At 35.9% G+C, this 18,536-nt stretch overlaps 1 protein-coding gene and 1 long non-coding RNA gene across 5 annotated transcripts; both read right to left on the bottom strand.

The window, feature by feature from the left end:
* Positions 1 to 1,144: 1,144 nt before the first annotated feature.
* Positions 1,145 to 3,555, bottom strand: LOC138133970 (odorant receptor 4-like). 4 transcript variants are annotated; one of them, XM_069052002.1, is made up of 6 exons: positions 2,914 to 3,555; positions 2,604 to 2,864; positions 2,080 to 2,545; positions 1,855 to 2,031; positions 1,663 to 1,804; positions 1,145 to 1,610 (listed from the first exon to the last, which is right to left on the bottom strand). In XM_069052002.1, the coding sequence occupies exons 1-3, from the start codon at positions 3,424 to 3,426 to the stop codon at positions 2,492 to 2,494; spliced, it is 828 nt and encodes a 275-aa protein (XP_068908103.1). In that variant the 5' UTR covers positions 3,427 to 3,555; the 3' UTR covers positions 1,145 to 1,610; positions 1,663 to 1,804; positions 1,855 to 2,031; positions 2,080 to 2,491. The 4 variants fall into 4 exon arrangements, with proteins under 4 accessions (XP_068908103.1, XP_068908105.1, XP_068908104.1 ...); XM_069052004.1 differs by having other exon boundaries at positions 1,855 to 2,027; XM_069052003.1 differs by having other exon boundaries at positions 2,083 to 2,545.
* Positions 3,556 to 6,044: 2,489 nt separating this feature from the next.
* On the bottom strand, positions 6,045 to 6,634 carry LOC138133971 (uncharacterized). Its single transcript, XR_011160591.1, has 2 exons — positions 6,483 to 6,634; positions 6,045 to 6,419 (listed from the first exon to the last, which is right to left on the bottom strand). It is a non-coding gene; the product is annotated as an uncharacterized lncRNA (long non-coding RNA).
* Positions 6,635 to 18,536: the final 11,902 nt, after the last annotated feature.

The raw sequence follows: 18,536 nt of genomic DNA, 5'->3' as shown, positions 1-18,536 counted from the left end.
AACTCGATTTTATAGATATGCGCAAAGTGTAGATACGTCGAAAAACGTTTGCGCAAGTCGTTCTCCGTTCTGTCTCCTATGAGCGTGACGTTTCTGTCAAAATGGCGCCTCCGAGAGTTGCCAACTGCGGCTGGATTTAGTGTTATCTAAAATTCCCTATCAATAACCGAGCAACTGAAAAGTTACTAGGGACTGGTCACAATCAAAATGAATAGATTATACGTTAAAAAAATTGAAAATGCTCCATTGTGACGCGCGAGACGAGTTCCATTAAGTGAAATAATTTTTGTGGTCGATGCCGCAGCTGGGCAGCTTTTATTGCATTGGGCCACTGGAGCTTAGCTTCGGAAATAAATACAGTAGGGCGTCGATTATTATCTAAATGGGACTGAGGATAGTGCCAGTAATCGAAAAATATAGCTGAAATTAACAATAAATTTATAAGAAATATGTTTCATCTACGACACAGACTCGAATTTATAATAAATTCCGATGTAAGCGGTAATAATTTTAAATTAGGATTCAATGTTCTTATAACTAACATTCGGCTAATCAATACTTTACTGTAAACAAATTAATAAATTTGCAGAACACCCGCTTTATTTCAACACGAGCCGCGCCTGCTTACTTGATAACAGAACAAAACAATATCTAGAATCAAATTATAAGTAAAACTGATTTTCAAACATTCTTCAAATTAAAGTATTTGGAGTAATTCTATACTGGGAGTTGGTCGAAAGTAGCGGAAGTAGTTTTTGAATTTTCCATTGCTCAGTTGCAATAAGTGCAAACCAAAGCACGAAAGCTCTAGCTCACTCATCATATAGTGCCAGGACCATCCCTCATTACAGCATTTCTTGGCTGGTAAACAATTTTCAGGGCGCAACGATGTAGGAAGTGATCTTTTAATTCAAAGATATTTTCAACTGCCGTGGAATTGGCCCATAATTATCAATGGATGAAACTATTTTTACTGAATGTTGAATCGTTTTCAACAGCGACGCCGTTAAACTTTCACAAAACCCGTGGTTAATGTTACTATGCTTCCACAAGAACTGGATCTTCAAACGTCTTTGTCTCAAAATATGATTTTTCTACTATGACAGCCCATGAACGTAATGGTTCCAATTTTCTAAAATTCTAATTACTCACGAGTAAATTTATTTCGTGTTTAGTGCGTTAATACATAATTTTAATTAGTTGCCATCACAAAGAATACAATAAATACATATTTACATAAAACTTTAGAATACCATATATGCAAGTATTAGTTGCTGAAGTAATCATTCATTTCTAATAAGTATTCCTTCACAAAGCGATATATATTAATCTTAGAACTGTATACTTATTCCCGTCAAAGAGGAATCAAGCGATGTACAAGAATTATGATTCATTTTTGGGATCAAGCGAAGTAACAGAATTATCATTGCTTTTTGATGTACCAGCTTCATTGTTAATATCTTCAGGGAGTAAACTAATTGTAAAGCAGTGCGCTCGATGTCTGTAATGTCCTTTAGATGTCAATTTTCTTATTTCTTCTGCTTCTCGAAATTTTTCTTCTAATCTTTCAAAAAGCTGAACTGCCCAATAGTTAAAAAAAAATAATAAAACTACAACAAAAAAGACAGCACGTCGAAGTTAATTATCCAAATATTACTATACCAAATAGGATAGCTGTCAAAATATGTAAAGCCATTGGATATTGCAAATAATTGTGTTTACTGAATACACAACAAACTGAAATGATTTCCCAAATGATGTAAGTGAAGTAGTGACAACTAAGGTGCCAGTGGTATCTGAATCCCTAGAACTTCAAATTAGAGTATAATTCGTATTTGACATAGTAGTTCTCACCTTTAATACGTATTGCGTTATGTATACCACATGCAATAAGATCAAAATATTGCAAGCACAAAAAATGAACAACGAAATGAAGAGATGTGTTGCGATAGTGTTTCCTTTAGCTGCAGTATAATACTGGTCCATGGCTATTTCAACAAAACCCATTGAAATAAGAACAAGGGAGACTAACTGTAAACATTCAAAGTTTGAACTTGTTGATAATGCAGACACTATTACCACTGATAATATTGTTGAAATCACAAATATCTGCCTCAGGTTAATCTCTTTAAGTCGTTTGACAATAGTTGACATTTTGACGTTTATTTTTGAAATAAATATGCAGCAAAAACAATTCGGGTGGTTTCTGTTCAGGTAATACCTACTGAATAAGAGTTAGAACCGTGTTTTATACAATCAGTGTTTGATTGTGTTATATTTCTATGAATTATTAGTGTAACTTTGTTGCTAAAATGATTTTTTCAAAAATAACAATTAATGAATTAAAAATTTAAGTTTCATTTTATAAAATGTGAAACAACTTGCTTTATTTCTTATTACTTAGATGAATAATATTCATTCTAATTGTACTGATGTATATGTACAGTGTGTGTTTAAGTGCAGAAATTGTTAAACGCACAAGAACTACAAATTAGACGTTCATTTGACGTAAAAACATGAAATATGATGCTGCTCCTCTCACAATCTAAAAAAAATATTAAAAAAGTAATGAATTTAATAGTTCGTAACATGATAAAACGTACTGTCATAAAGGTTTGTAAAGACAACAAAGAAAATTTTCCTGCAGTGAAATAACAAGGTCTCTGACTCCTCATCATAATCAGAATTAGGGATTTTTTAATAGACTCTTTCATTATAATCCAATTGATATTGAAAACATACGATGAAACTTCACCGCTGACAATTTGAACTTCATTACCGTGCCAACAGTAGCATAGCAGTTGAAACAACATCAGTACTAAATACATAGACATGCTGAAGAACTCGACACTATCCGGAGATAACTACGAACAATATTTTTCAAAATCAAATTTAACAAAATGAGCAACTTACCGTACTCAGTTGAAACAACTGAAAACACACTATCAGCAAACTAGATAAGAATTGCAACAGCATTAAGTAACAAAAATCTTCCTCGGCATGATCACACAGAGCGATGAGCTCTTGATGATGGAAAACAGCTTCATTTGCATTTTTCTCAGCAAAGTATTGCGTCCTTTCATTCAGTAACTGAATTCGATCGATCCCTTCTGGCGAGTAAGACTTTATGTCAGTGTTGGATTCAGGATTAGATTCTAACTGAGCACCTTGCTCAGCTCTATTAATCAAAGTTTCAAGTTTAGATTCCATTTTGGTCGCTTGCTGAGCCCTTTCAATCAAAGTTTCAAGTTCTCTCTTTACGATTAAGAACTGAGCTTTGATCAGCATCATAAACCCACAAATCACAGCGTCGGTTGCACCGATGTAGTACCCGTACACCACAGTACTAAATATTTGAAACGCAAATACCAACTCGTAGAGAGGACTATCGTTGTAATCAAACGGCATCCAAGTAGTATATGGCATGATTTTTGTATTTACCACAATTGTCACATTGCCCTCTACATAATTGTGCTTGTCATAGGGTAAGTTTGCAAGGGCAGCGTACAATGTCCGTGCTCCGATTATCACAATGACAAAAGTATAGAAAAAGTAACCCTGAAAAACAAAATGTAATGCTTCTCTTTTTAGGGATGCATATCCTTGCCTGCCGTTTGCACAATTGAATGGCGTCTTTAACGAAGTCAATCTCGTTGATTCCACCGCGTTGGATATTCGGTTTGAAGATACCTTCTTCCAACGTTTTCAAATGGTTCCATAATTTCTTACGCAAAGCTATCATTAGGAACATTTTAACTGTACCTGAAACGGATATTAAAATTGCTGTTCCTGATAAAATAGTACCCACCCAAGATGTGGGTAACGAAGTAGCAAAGAGCAAATGTCATTTTGTATATATCTTCGAAATTCAGTACCATATCCAGAAATTCAGTGATCGTGAAAACACACATTAAACCAATAATAAATATACTATAAGAGTAGAAAATGAAACGCATTGAGGTATTTTGAATTGGTAATATGTCGATACCCAAATAAAATAAAATTTTTAAATGAACCTCAAAGTAAATAGGAGGGATTTCCACAGGTTCGATACTTTTCTTACTCATTTTCACATCAACTAACCCAGTTTTAGTCAGGTTCGCTATAAATACCTGAAACTTGCCACGACATAAACCTGTAATTACGATAATATGTTTACTTAAAGTTCTGAAACTTGCCATAATAGACTCTTATACTGTGATATTAGTATGAGGTGTTTTCGGCTCTCAGAATTATAAATACATTATTGAGGTCACTTTAACATTTCTAAAAAATTTATACAGATGATTTGAAAGTTGGATTAATAGTAATTTGAAGTCCCAAAAAGATTTTGTTCGATAAAATGTCGATTGCTGAACTCTTGAAGTGTTTTACATAAAACTTACCTCGTGGTACTTTTATGGAGACTTATCGTTAATCACATTAATTAAATTACAAAAATTTAATGTAATAATTCTATGCTATTACCTGTCTTCGACCACCCATTTCATTTTGTACAAATAATGTAGACGGGGGTTTATGACTGCTGCCCTTGAAGCCTCTTCAGGGGCGACACCAAAAAATAGAGTGAAAACACTTTAAGGAGAACACACCAATAAAGTTGCGCACTAGACGGAATACGTCAGTCGAGTTCATTTTTTAAATATAGGGGTAGGAAGGTATGAACCGTTGACCAGCCATGCTGCGTCAGGGGCGTACGTTAGTACTCTTTTATGATTTGCATTGGCAGTATTCGTTTCGTTGTGTTTCGTGATTTTTGGGTTGTTTTCTATTATATTAAAATCAGTTCTTTTCTTCTTTTCCAGGGCTGAATAAATCATAATAATTCAAATAAAAGCGTATTTACCATACGCCCATTTCAAAACGCTAATAACACGTCACTGGGCAAAAGATCAGTGACAGATTTGGATGACTCAACGTGTTCTCCTTAAAGTGTTTCCACTCTACATGGACGTTCACAGCGTTATACGTCGTCCAGCGAGAGATTTTAAATTGTAGGCTTGTAACCCAACACTACAAAATGCACTAGAACACATTAATCAGAGCATAATTTCAGGGCATAGTTATTTATCTAACGAGTTCGTTTCACTCGCGTTTTAATCTAGCCCACTCGTACTATGGCGGACAATAAATTTAGGCCGGCCTGTCATTGAGTTGACATCAAAATGTGAAGCTGGCATTATGTTTAACTAACCCCATTTTCGATTTTTGTCATTCTTGTCATCGTGACAGCGATAATCAAAATTAAAATTGGGAAAAGAAGCGTGCACCAGAGAAAAGTGCTACTACAAATCAGTTATGCTAGTGCGTCATGATCTGTAAGTTAGGAAAAAGGCGAAGGAAACGCCAAACAGCTTGAAAATCTTCAGTTTGACAAACTGGCACATCAGTCATAATGACAATAAATGGTCGCTTGCATTGACTTTTTTGAAATGTCAGAAATTTGCCGGCCTAAATTTATTGTCCGCCATAGTACCAAAAAAAGTCCAATTTACACAAGAACGAGTTGAATACAACGTTTTTTTGTTCGACGACCCCCTTAAAGGCTCCAAATCGCTTAAAATCTTTAAAATTAACTTGACGTTTCGTTTTGACAAGTTGTGACATTTATCAAAATCCGTTCACATAGGAGAAAATTCTCAAATTCTGACAGTGGCGAACAAAAAAAAAAATATATTAAAGCATCCAAGGAAACTTTTTGACAACTATTTTTGATTTATCAAAAAATGACATACTTTGCAACTCGATAACGATGCAAAAATATCACGTTCGTACTACCGGGTGATTTTAAATGAATGTGACTTTTTTTCATAGGTTGTGTAACCAACGCACATAACGCAGATATCGCCAGTCTCCCGCACAAATTTAAATATTTGAAATTTCAAATTAAACCCGCGAAATTGAACAAATTGGCCATGGCCTGGTCGTCATCGAAGCGGTAAAACCCCTACGTTGTGTGTTTTGTACAAAATAGCGGCAGACTAGCTCGGGATACAAATGGCGGACCTGCAGGGTGGACAAACTTCGAAATAAAAATGCATAAATCGGTGGGAGGACACCTGTATTTATTTTATGCATACGAGAATGAATACATTCTCGTTTTCACCTACAGTGCCGATTGATACAAAACCCGGTCACATGATAAATTTAACAATTCAGCGGTGCGACTTTACATGACATAACAAGAAACATACATAACAACACAATAAATTTGTCTATTAACAGTTCACAGCGGACAAAGAAAATTTAAACAAATGAGATAACGACAAAACCTAAATCTGAGCTTGAGGTTGTCACGGTTCGAAAATTTCACCCCGTTCGTTTTTCGTTTTTTTGCGGATTTGGCCGGAGTGGAAGGCCCATGGGTTCCACTAATGCTTGGGGATGCACCATCGTTACTCGAACACCTCGAAAGCAACCTTAAAAGTAACGAATTCAGTAAACTCTCGCTCACAGTTAGGCTGAGAGTAATCGCATGTTACCGCGACCGTTTTGTTTGTGTCTTTTTCGTTCCCGATCCCTCATCCTCCCGTTCGCTTGTCGTTGTCGTTAATCCTTTCTACCTTGCCTTCTCTTTTGGTTTTCCTTGTCGGCTTTTCTTCGTTTTCTTTTCGTTTGGCCCCAGTTGAAGAGGCAGCTGGAATCGTGCCCTTATCCTCACAATTTCAGCGGGACGGTAGCTATATACCGTCGGGTTTGTCAGGTCGCGAACCTTGGCCCTTCGCCAGAAAAATTTCGCTCTTTCCTATCTTCTTCTTTCTTCACGGCCTAGAGTTTATCGGAGTTGAGTAGGTCTTCTGAATGTACCGTTCACTTACCTTTCCCTTTTTTTAGACACCAACTTCATAAATTCCCTTCACCTTCTCGTCCCTGGACATTTTTTTTTTCTCCTTCTTTCACGGAACTCTCTTCATCTCCCGAAACACCTGGAGACGGTCTCGATCGACGGTTCTCATCGATGATCGACGGCGTAGGCCTTTTGGTCCCTTTGTTTTGATTTTTCTAACCTATCTCGGTCCCGCTGTCGCGCGTCAAAAATTCGACCACGCACGCACCTGTCGGTTCACGATATTCCTTCTGTCGACACCTGTTAAGGTCTGTTTTCCTTCACCGAGACTGGTTAGACTTTTTTGGGCAAGGCGATAAGTTCGCGTTTCGATGCCACTCTTCCTCTTTCGCAAAAGTACCGTGACTGGGTGAACTTCGTGTCAGCGTTTCTTTTTGTGGATCGCACCGATTTTCGGGATTTTCACGAAGTCTCCTGTGCCCGTCAGAAGAGTTGCGTGGTTCTTCGTTTCGTGCTGGATAGCGTACCTTTTGGAACCTCAACTCAATCGGAATTTCCGGATCTTGGGAGTCACGGACTTTTTTTGGCTTTTCGTCGCCCCAAAAAAAAGACCTCACGCCGACTGAGTAAGTCACAGTTTTCCCGTCGTACGTTACCTAATGGCGTTCTCTTCTTTCTATGAAAGGGTCTTTTGAGCGGATCTTTTATTACGAGGACCTTTTGCCGGACCCGTTCCAGCGGATCCGTCGAGTTCCCTGTTTTTCTGGCCTTCTTTTTTTCATCTCCACCGGAGTCAGCAGCGGCCTCAACGGTACCAGGACCGCCGAGCAGCGAACCCCGCAGGACGCCGAAGGACGACGCAGGAGGCTCAGGTCAGATCGTTCCCGAATATCATATCGCACCTACAGGAACCGAGCCTCCATTTTGCTCGTGTCGGGTATCTCCGTCTCTCAAGGCCGCAGCAGTTTTTCGGCAGGGAGATAACGTCCCTTCTTTTGCTTCTTTACCGTCTCTCTCTGTCGCGTATTTTGTCTTGTGTGTGTGTATAATTTGGAATTCAAACTTTTTTTTGACAATATTATTTGTAAATCCGACGCCGGTAAATTTAGAGTTGCGCTTTAATTCGATACCGTTTGTTTCGCGGTCGCACCGAAGCTTGTACAAGTATCGTCGGCGGCTCGCGGGAATTTCATTTTTAGTTCAGATTTATTTTGTGCGTGTGCAACGTGGATAAATTGACCCCGCGTCTACACTCCTAATTTCGGCCAAACACATACCTCGTTTTTCCTTGTGGCAAATGGAAGGCCGTTCCCAAAATTGACTCCCGTTTTCCCTAATTAAATCGCTGACGCAATGGATCGGTTAACTGTTCCTCCCTTTCTAACCCTAACTTTGAAAATCGACTCGCCCAACGTATTCCGACGGGTCGTCCCTACCGAATTCGAACTTTAAAAATGGACTCGCCCAACGGATTTCGACGGTTCGTCCCGACTGAACTCTAACTTTAAAAATGGACTCGCCCAACGGAATTTTCCTGTTCACCCCTAAATAACTCTGACTTTCAACCCGGACGCTGTCAACGAATTCGCACGGTTTCGTAATTTTGAAAAAGTGGACGCGCCCAACGCTTTGCGACTACCGATAACTCTATTGCGACGTTTGTCTCCAAGCGTACTTATGTTACTCCCAAAAGCGTACCGTTCTTAATTCTCAGGAGCTTGTAGGAATAACAAAGGAAAAATAATACCTGCTAGATACGTATTGTTAGAGGTAATTTGAATAGAGAAGACCCTGTCACGTGATATGCGTAAGAGACGAAATTTGGTTGGACTCGGGCGGACTAGTTCATTTCTTTCTGCAAGGGGAGGAAACGAGTCAGGAGCGCACTTGCGCAAGTGGGGCGTCATTTAATTTCAGCTAACAGGTTCTGAAGTAGGTATTGTTATGTCTAATAATGTCTGTTGAAGTGACGTATGCAAACTATTAAAATGTATTCAACAATTTTTAGTATCAATAAATATTATCATATAAATCAAACTATGTCGAACGTCAATCAGCTGGGAAAAAATAATTTGCTACGCCACTGCACTTTGTGTCCCTTCTACTTCAACGTGCAGCAAAGGTAACGTGACAGGTTCTTCTCTATTCAAATTACCTCTACGAAGGTTATACTACCTGAAGCCCAACGCACACACTCTCGACGACTCACGAGATTTACACCTATGAGCGATCACCACGTGTCTCGTCCGCGACCGGGAATGTTTAAGTCGGTACCGTGTTTTTACTCTGATTGAGGAATAAAACAGGAATGACACTATTACAATTTTGTCACAATTCATCCACGCAACACATCCGAACCATTGAAAAGCTGAAAATCCAGTGTCGCGTCTACCATAAAAAACACATCGTCCAACTCCCCCGCTGCCGGATCTTCCCGATGATTTCGCGTTTTCCTTTACTCCTAGTTCCCTTCCGTTGTTGCGATGGCGGCAATTTAAATTCAAATTGGGGTCGTACAGTTGGTAATATTATTGTTGGTTATTCTGCTTTTTAATGTGATAGTTGACATAAACATAGGCGTCCTCGCCTATTTGACACAATTTATTAATACATAAAATGTCAAAATGACGTACGTACGCCAATGTGTTGATTAAGGTATCAACTTTGCCAAAATAATTTATGAAAAATGTTCCCAACTTAAGAAAAAAAGTCACAATTATTTAAAATCACCCGGTACTTTTTCTACGTAGAATTTAGTGATTTTTATGTCAACCAGTCTCTTGCTGGACAAACTATAGTAACTTCTAACTTCACTTCTACTTGAGCTGAGACCCAGTCCAGAAATCATTGTGCTCCTTATTTCAATTAAAACACATTTTAATTAAGTACCTATATCTCTCTTCACGTGTGAGCTGATTTGACAAAGGTCCATATCCTCTTTCATTTTATGCACTACGACGGACCATAGCTAATTGAGAGTAGTGGACACTGGGGGTTTAAACGATTTCAGAATAGGTCGCGATAAAGAAACCAACTATAAGTGGAAGATTTTGAAGAGAGTCTTATTATAATTGAATTCTCGAAGAAAATAATCCACCTTTACTTTTGTGTAAAAAAAGAACGAATGCTGAAATAACCATGTTGAATAATCAAATCTTGACAACAATTGAAGTAAAAGAATTAGAGAATAATTTACCTAGGAATTTTACAACACGGGTAGGGGAGGCTAGGCCACCATGAGACGGAAAAAGTTTTTTTTTTTAATCGCCGTAGCTTTTCAAAAATAATGGAGCAAACTATTTTTTGTTTATAGTTAATCATAAATGAATGCAAAAACATGGAAAACTGTGAAAAAATGTGAACTACGACGAGATTATTCAAATTTCAATTTTTTTTGTTGTCTCATAGTGGCCCTTAGTAAGGGCTACCTTGAGACATGATTAAATATTTAAAAATAAGCCTGATTTTTAAGAAAAAAAATTATTTAATGCAAGTCTAAGACAACAAATGCTAAAAGTAACATATCGCTGTAACGTTTGAAAAGTGACTTAATTTTTCTTTGCTGCTTTTCGAAGTGACAATTTCGCTCTGCCTTCCCCGACTAAAACTTGTCGTATGGCCCTTCTCATATTGTCTGGCTTTTCCATTTACGGCCTCTGGACATCTCAATAATACAAAATATTTAAACATAAAATAAGTCATTGCTGCCGGGCATAATGGTCGCTGTCTCATGGTACCCCATCTGTGCATGATTGGAAAAAACTGTATTTTTATCTAGTATAACTTAAGTTTTTATTAAAGCGTTAGGTACAAAAGAAAGCCTACTAGTCAACTCTAAAATGGATGTAAGAATCTTAACTTTATATTCAGTATTTAGCACAGAACTAACAATAAAAAAAATTGGCGCGAAAAGGAAAGGCCACACCAACATGTACATTCGTCACAAACTCAAGTGCAGCTGATCATGCGGCACTAAGAGATCTTATTTTCAAACCAGCATGTAAAGCATAATTTATCACCAAACCGATAGATGGACATGTCTTACCTAAGCGAAAATATTAGAATGTATCATCGTGGCCCGTGTCTCATGGTGGCCCACCCTACCCTACACTAAAAGTAGGTACCTACCACCGTAGGTACTAAACATATCTCCAGCTACTTTGGAGATCAAATCCCGAGAAAGTGAAAAAGCCTGGGGTTCCCCGTAATTTTGTTATATCGGACCACCCCACTTTCGCAACCCCTACTTAACTAAAATGGCCAATCAGCTCTGTAAGATCCTATTTGGTTATTTTAGCCAATCGTGATAGCTTTTCGATATTTCTAGAATCGTTTTTGTTGTTTGAAATTTGCTAATATGAAATTCATTAATTCAGTTACCTACTCCCCGATTTTAACTGGACTTCTCAAAATATCGAACGAATCACGTATTGCCACATTTTTTGTTACCCTTATGCCTGGATTTGTCACACGGACGCGTAAAATTTCCAAAAAAGTCAGCAAATTTCACTTGAGTAATACATTACCACTTTTAAGGGTTCTTGCGCAGACATTGAAAGACATAAAATTTACAACTAACAAGAATTTCAGCCCCCACTGAACGGTTCTTAACGACGTTTCTTAGAAATTATTTAAATTAAAATTGTTAATTTAGCGAACCTATTCGGACCATTACAATATTTTACTTACTTGCTCTTTGAGTGCTCGTTAAAGCCTTGAAGAAACAAACAATTAGACATCGTTTCCAAATTTTGAAAATGTTTACTTTTTTCGGGTTCGAATCCCAGGGCTACTAATCTGATCTGAGTTTTTTCGAGGGTTTTCCCACATCATTAATTCATTTCATTTTAATACATATACGCAAACCCCGTGTATCACAGATATGCGGATGCTGGATCACATCTCCACCCCTCAGTACCTACAACCATCCTTCCGAACCTTACAATACCCACCCCAATTTCCTATTTTTTGCAGTTGAAAAAGCGAGGAACGTCTCAGAAGTCCGTTGTCCCTAGCGAGGGTATGAAAAATTGTCCGTTATCTTTTTTTGTCAACGTCCAAATAAATAACTTTTAAACTTTTTTGCAACTTCTAAAATGCTCACAATTAATCTATAACCCACAACATTTCATCTAAATAGTTTTCTTCTTTACGTTTACATGAGTCAAGTTGAATTAAAAACTATACATTTGTGTACTAAATGATTAGATTCTTTAGTTTTATCATTATGCAGAAATAGTTGCACTTTTTCAATTTTCAATTCAGCAAACAATGTAGTAAATGCTTGAATGATTTATTGCTGCCCATGACCTGGCCGTTCTGTGAATCCCATTATTGTTCCTGACTCTGACATAATTTATCCGACGACATAATAAAAAGGGGATTCATTTGAATGCCGGAACTGAGAGGCTAGTCACAGTAAATTGTTTCATACTGGCACTTGAAGTAGGTAATTTTCCAACAAAAATGCCATTTTCCACAATGAAGATCGTACTTGTTCCTCAAGACCATTATCAATTGTTGTGTTCCTTTGCCACTGTCAATTTTTATCTGAAAAAACATTTTTTTCAATCTTGTAACCGGACTGCGAATGACTTTTAATAATTGGAAACTAAAACTTGTATTTTGTTTTTCAACATTCCCTAGAAATGGTTCGAATGCCAAATTCAATATTTCTTTGTGTTTAATCGAAAATGATACTGACGTAGTTTTCAGGGTAATTATAAAAAATATACAGGGTGTATCTGCAATACGTATGTTAATTTTAACACGTAGCAGAGCTACGTTTTTTCAATTTGAATTTTTTACCTAAAGCGTTACAAATTGATTTAAAATTTGAAATAAATTAGCCATCAAAATTTATACCCGCCTATGGGTAAGAGCGAAATTTTTCTGTTGCGGTAGCAACGGAGCCTTGTCAAAAAAGTTACAATGTTTAAGGGCCCCACATACTGTGTTTTTGTTCGACGGTTTTGTTCGACGAACACGTCTGTTCGAACAAAAACGACGAACACGAGTTGCACACGCACTTCAGCTTTATTTAAAAGTTTTAATGAGTGAATAAATATCAAGTTATATTTGTATGCAGTGGCGGCGGCATTAGCCATAAAAGGATATATTTTCCATAAACACGGAAGACTGCGAAGAGTTCTATAAATTCCAGTAAGAACTTTTTGTTAATCTGGCGAAAATCCGTCATTTACATTGTTATAGAAAAAATAGAAAATTAAACTTTAAATTCTCATGATTACAATAAATTAACACTAGTTAATCACACAAAACGACTCGTTTGATAAAAATTAGGGGGCAAAAAATTTTGGAAAACTTTTGTGAATTTTGCAAAATTTTGTTACAGAGAAAAGTTTCGTTTCGTTTCGTTTCCACTGGTCAAAATTAACACGTGTATTTCATTTACACCCTGTATAGTGCCGGAGATTCAACACTAATTTCAGTCAAAGGCATATCCATGATTTTTAAGTTATTTTCGTTTGCTGATCCAGCTTGATTTCAAATATATTACGAAAATTGGATTCACTTTTCCACATTTGCCCAAAAGATGGAACTATAAGCAAAAATTAACATGGCCTACTAAATCTGAACTGCGCTGGGCTTATTACGGCCGTAACAAAGCTCGGAGTTTCAATGGAGCAATTGATTCCGCTAACCTCAAAAAATTTACCCTTAACGAACTGTTAGCGAAATGGAAAAGAAAAATGTAATTTGAATTGAAATTATCCAATCACAATCACATAACGTGTTTATTTTGTTAGGTTAACACTTTCTATTTTGTCATTTTGACGGAAAATAAATTTTCACGAATACGTTTCATGAACGTAAGGATACCTAATAATTACAATAATCAAATTATGAAACATAATATTTATATATAAAATGGAATTGCAAAATCTGAAAATGGAGAGAACACAGTGGAAATATTAAAAGTAAAACTATCTGCAGGAAGACAATACCTTTCTCGTAAGTTTATAATTTTAAAACCTTCCTATTTGTGAGTTTATTCTGAATGGATTTCGTTTTTATGTAATCTGCTTTTTTTTAAACCAATGTTTAAAATTGGTTTAATTACTAATTTGATAATAACTTTACAAATTTTATCTTTGTGTTTATCACAGGTAAATATGGAATTCTTTATTAAATGTGGATGGAAAGTAGTAACCAGTGGTTGACAAGGATTTTTTGAAATTAAATATGATAAAATTGCTGTGACAATATTAGCCAAGTTTTTTAAAAGCTCCACAAATGTACAGATCTCACGGTCTTCAAGCCAAACTAATCGTAACAAGGGTCTTGGAGTTGCTGTAGATAATAAAGAAGAGACATGTATCACAGTGAAATGTTTCATTCAGTTTTTTTTATAATTTTATCAATTTTGGATTTGGTTTGGAGGAATAACTGTTGTTATTTTCTCCACATGCAACGCACTATTTTCCCATGTTAGTACTACTTCAACCTTCAATTCAAGGAAATTTAAATTATTGTGGCAATTTAATTGATTTGTAGTTTAATATCTTTAAAGAGATGGCGCTGGTTAAGGGTAGATTTTTTGAGATTAGCCGAATCAATCATTCAGCTAGTTTGTTACGGCCGTAATAAGCGCAGCGCAGTTCAGATTTAGTAGGCCATGAAATTAAATAAAATTAGTGGCAACATTGTTTTTTTACGTAGCTAAATTTGGTTGTAGCCAATGATCCTGCACTCTTAGAACTGCTGTTCTACCAGAACGACCTTCTTTAGGAGGATAATACCATATTTATTCGTTGCTCAATATTGAAATTCATGACAGTGACATTGACAATTATTGTTTAAAAATAGTGACAATTGCACAAAATTGTTGCCATTTATTTTTTTCATGCTTAAATTTTTTCAAAGAATTTTTTGTGAAAACAGCGACGTCTTTTGGCAAAATGAAGAAAAGTGACTCCAATTTTCGTAGCCACTCTGTATGTGTACCAACAACATTGTTCTCCATATTTTTCGATCAATACTTGGTATAATTCCTTAATAATTTAAGTAATTTGTGGGTTGCTTGTTCTTTTGCTTTCTTCTGTTAGGATTTTTTTCTTGGTGATGTTATCATTCCCTGAATGTCAGGAAAAGAAAGGGACGTCATCTTTCTCAATTCTTTCAGAACAAACAAAAGTTGGGCATAGGTTAAATTTGAGATCCGGGTACTCTAATAGCGCTTAGTAAGTTTTTTACTTTGCAAATTAACTTTTTATTAACGACGTTGTTGTCAGTGTCATCGACTATGTCTACTTTAACAAATCACAAGCGCGTGCCAAGTGTTAAAATGCCTAATGTTAAATGTGCAACAATAAAATATTAACCCTTTTTTCGTTTATTGTCTTTTATGTTTCTCCATTATACATTCAATAAATTTGATTCTCTGTACTCCTGATTCAAATTATTTTAGTGACATTTTATAAATGTCGTTGATTGTCAATTTTAATACAAATTTACAAAGCCAAAATGTTTCCTTTGTCAAAGTGTCTCACTTTTCAATGGCCGGAACTGTACCTACGAATGTTACGTCTAACTGAAAGTTTTAAAATTATTCTTTATAATCTTTAGTAAACAGGCTTTAAAATTGTATTACTCCTTTTACATAATTCTTCTTTTTGGGCTTCATGCATTCTTTTTTTTTATTTCATTTAACTTTAAATTACTCATTAGGTACTTAAAATATGTTCTAGGTACTTTATTTCTTGTAAGAACGAAAAACACTCCCCTGTTACGGACGAAATGTTAGCGCAATGTGCAATCTTTTTCAATTTCAACTCTCACATAAGTAATGAAAAAAAACTCGGTTTGTTAATACATATAAAAAAATACATGTTACTTCAAAGTTCATTTTTAATAAACATTGATAAAATTTCCTAACCACAATAATAGTAAGTACCGTTTTATTTCCTAATGTTACCTTTTTTGGTTGGTGAAGATACAGTTGATGAAGTAATATTTGGAACGTTCTGAACACCGGAGGTACTAGCTCCCGTATCAACATTTTCTTCACGCAAACTAATTCTCACACATGATTCCCGACGAGGTCTGCGACCCACTCTAGTTCCAAACTTTCTTACTTCCTCACCTGCTTTTATGCTATCTTCTAACCTTTCAAAAAGCTGTACTGCCCAACAATTAAAGAAGAAAAGAAGAACTACAACAAAAACGTACAAGGCATCGCCTCAACTACTAGGTCAATTACCGAACAGAACACCGGTCAAAATGTGCAGCGTCATTGGGTGTTCCAAATAATCGTATTTTCCAAAAATACAACACACTGAAATTATTTCCCAAACGATGTAAGTAAAGTAATGACAACTGAGGTGCCAATGGTATCTGAAGCCCTGGAATTGTGCTTACTGTAGTGGCTAAAAGTGGAACAACAATAATACCCACCCTTAGTACATACTGTGTTATGTAAATTACATGTACCAAAATAAAAATGTTGCAAGCACAAAAAATTAAAAGAGAAATGAACAAGTGTGTTATTATTGTGCCTTTCTCTTCTGCTCTTTTAACAGTCTGATCTCCAACTATTTCAAGAAAACCCATTGAAATGAGAGCAATAGACGCACACTGTAAAACTTTGTATTTTTAACTCACTTTTAACTTGAGCATTCTTACCAGAGATGCTACCACTGAAATCACGAATATTTGCCTCAAACCAAGTAGATTGAAAGGGTTCATTGCTTAAAATGACAACAACTGACAGAATTTTGACTTTTATTTTGTTACAATTCCATGTCAACTGTAATATTTTTCAGCTAAAAATGTATTAAATACAGCGTGATCAACAAGGACTGAGTCTGTTGGCAATGAAACAATTGAAAAATATTGGTGTTTTTCTGTTTCGTAATTAGCACTGACCGGATGTTTTAAGTTGACACGACATTAAAAAAAAAATAGGTTATGTCGGGTATGTTTATGCTAATACAAAAATTACCCTATAGGTATCTCATTAAAAGGTATTCTTAGGCCAAATTAATTTATAACAAGCAATATCTACAAATGGATCGTAATTACAACATAAATCTCCTACGCAGTTATTTTTTTGGTTTAGTTTTCTTGGCTGTAGTAGAGGCAACACTCGGACTCCCCACATTTCCAGAGGTACTTGCTCCGGTGTTGACACCTTCTGGACGCAAATTTATCCTAACGCATGGAATTTTGCGTTGTCCATAAACTCCTTTTCGCATCAAATTTCTTACTTCTTCTTCTGCTCTGCATTTATCTTCTAATATCTCAAAAAGTTGTACTGCCCAACAATTAAAAAAGAAGAGGCAAACTGCAAAACGAAAAACAACATGGCGAAGTCAGCTTATAGCGTCGTTACCAAATAATGTAGCAGTCAATATATGCAATGCCATCGGATACTGTAAGTACTCAAACTTGCCAAACACACAACATACGGAAATTATTTCCCAAACAATATATGTAAAATAATGACAACTGAGATGCCAGTGATATCTTAGGCCCTAAAATTACACATTTAATATTGAACAATATTTGAAGAATGGTGGTACTCACTCTCAGTACGTACTGCGTTATGTATATCACGTGAATTAATATGAAAATGTTACAACCGCAGAACATCAAAAGGGAAATAAATAGATGCGTAACTATTATGTTTTCACTGGGGTCCCCTTCAGTACCTGCCTTATTCTGGTCTAGGATTATCTCGCAAATGCCCATACCAATCAGTGCAAAAGAATTCAACTATAAATGTTCAAGGTGTAAATTAATTTGTAGAATGTAAACTGTTCATCTTTACGACAGATATAACTGTGGATATTGTGAATATATGCCTTAAAATCATTTTCACTCAGGAGATAGGTACTTTGACAATAATTATTGTTTCTTTGACACTAACGAGATACATGTCTGCGTCACTTTGACAAATTAAAACTTTTTTCTTAAATTGTTCATTTGCAACACACTTAACAAGGATAATTATGAATAATGACATTGAAGACCAAAAGGTGTCATTTTATAATAATAAAAAATATAAATTAAAAGCGATAAACAGTAAATGACAATAAAAAGATTATAATTTTTTCTCTCAAAACGAAACGATTTAGGTGGTAATACCTTTGAGATTTTGGACGTTGTATATCGAAATCTAGACCTTCAGATACTCTGGATGCATGGAAATATTTTTGGTTGCATATACGGTTGCGGCCATTGAAAAGTGCGATTCAAAAAATTGACTCATTCGATCGAATTTTAGAAAATTTTACTTTGTAATAGTATTTTACAGTAGAAGTCTGTTAGGATAACCTTTACTGCCGAGCCAGAGATTTTGTGAGACGAGCTCGCAATGCCTAAAATATTGTAATAGTTCGAATAGGTTCGCTAAATTAAGAATTTTAATTTGTAAAATAATTTCAACGAAACGTCTTAAGAACCGTTCATTTGGGACGTAAATACTGGTCAGTTGTAAATTTTATTTTTCTTGATGCCTTTGTCGACAAAAGTGGTACTACAGTGCTAAAGTGAAATTTGGGCAACAGATGGTTGCACAAGTAAAAATTGCAATAAATTACTCTTTCCACAATTTGGGAAATCCAGTTAAAATCATGGGATAATTGAATTAATGAATTTGATGTTAGGAGGTTTCAAACTGAGAGAACCACCAAATTAATGTTCACTAGGTTAATTATCTTTTTTAGCATTCTTAGATTTGTGCCATATTTGTAATTAAAGGACTAGAACTCAGAACTGCAAATTA

This window comes from Tenebrio molitor, chromosome 6, assembly GCF_963966145.1.
Source record: "Tenebrio molitor chromosome 6, icTenMoli1.1, whole genome shotgun sequence".
In the NCBI taxonomy this organism is placed as follows: Eukaryota; Metazoa; Arthropoda; class Insecta; order Coleoptera; family Tenebrionidae; genus Tenebrio; species Tenebrio molitor.
This window is presented reverse-complemented; position numbering and strand designations above follow the sequence as displayed.

What these genes read in the sequence shown, in the direction of transcription:
- LOC138133970 (XM_069052002.1), bottom strand. Translation starts at nt 3,426, where the DNA reads ATGCCATATACTACTTGGATGCCGTTTGATTACAACGATAGTCCTCTC. An exon ending in AGTTGTTTCAACTGAGTACG is followed by an intron (nt 2,865 to 2,913) that starts GTAAGTTGCTCA and finishes TATTGTTCGTAG; the next exon opens with TTATCTCCGGATAGTGTCGA. An exon ending in CTTTACAAACCTTTATGACA is followed by an intron (nt 2,546 to 2,603) that starts GTACGTTTTATC and finishes TATTTTTTTTAG; the next exon opens with ATTGTGAGAGGAGCAGCATC.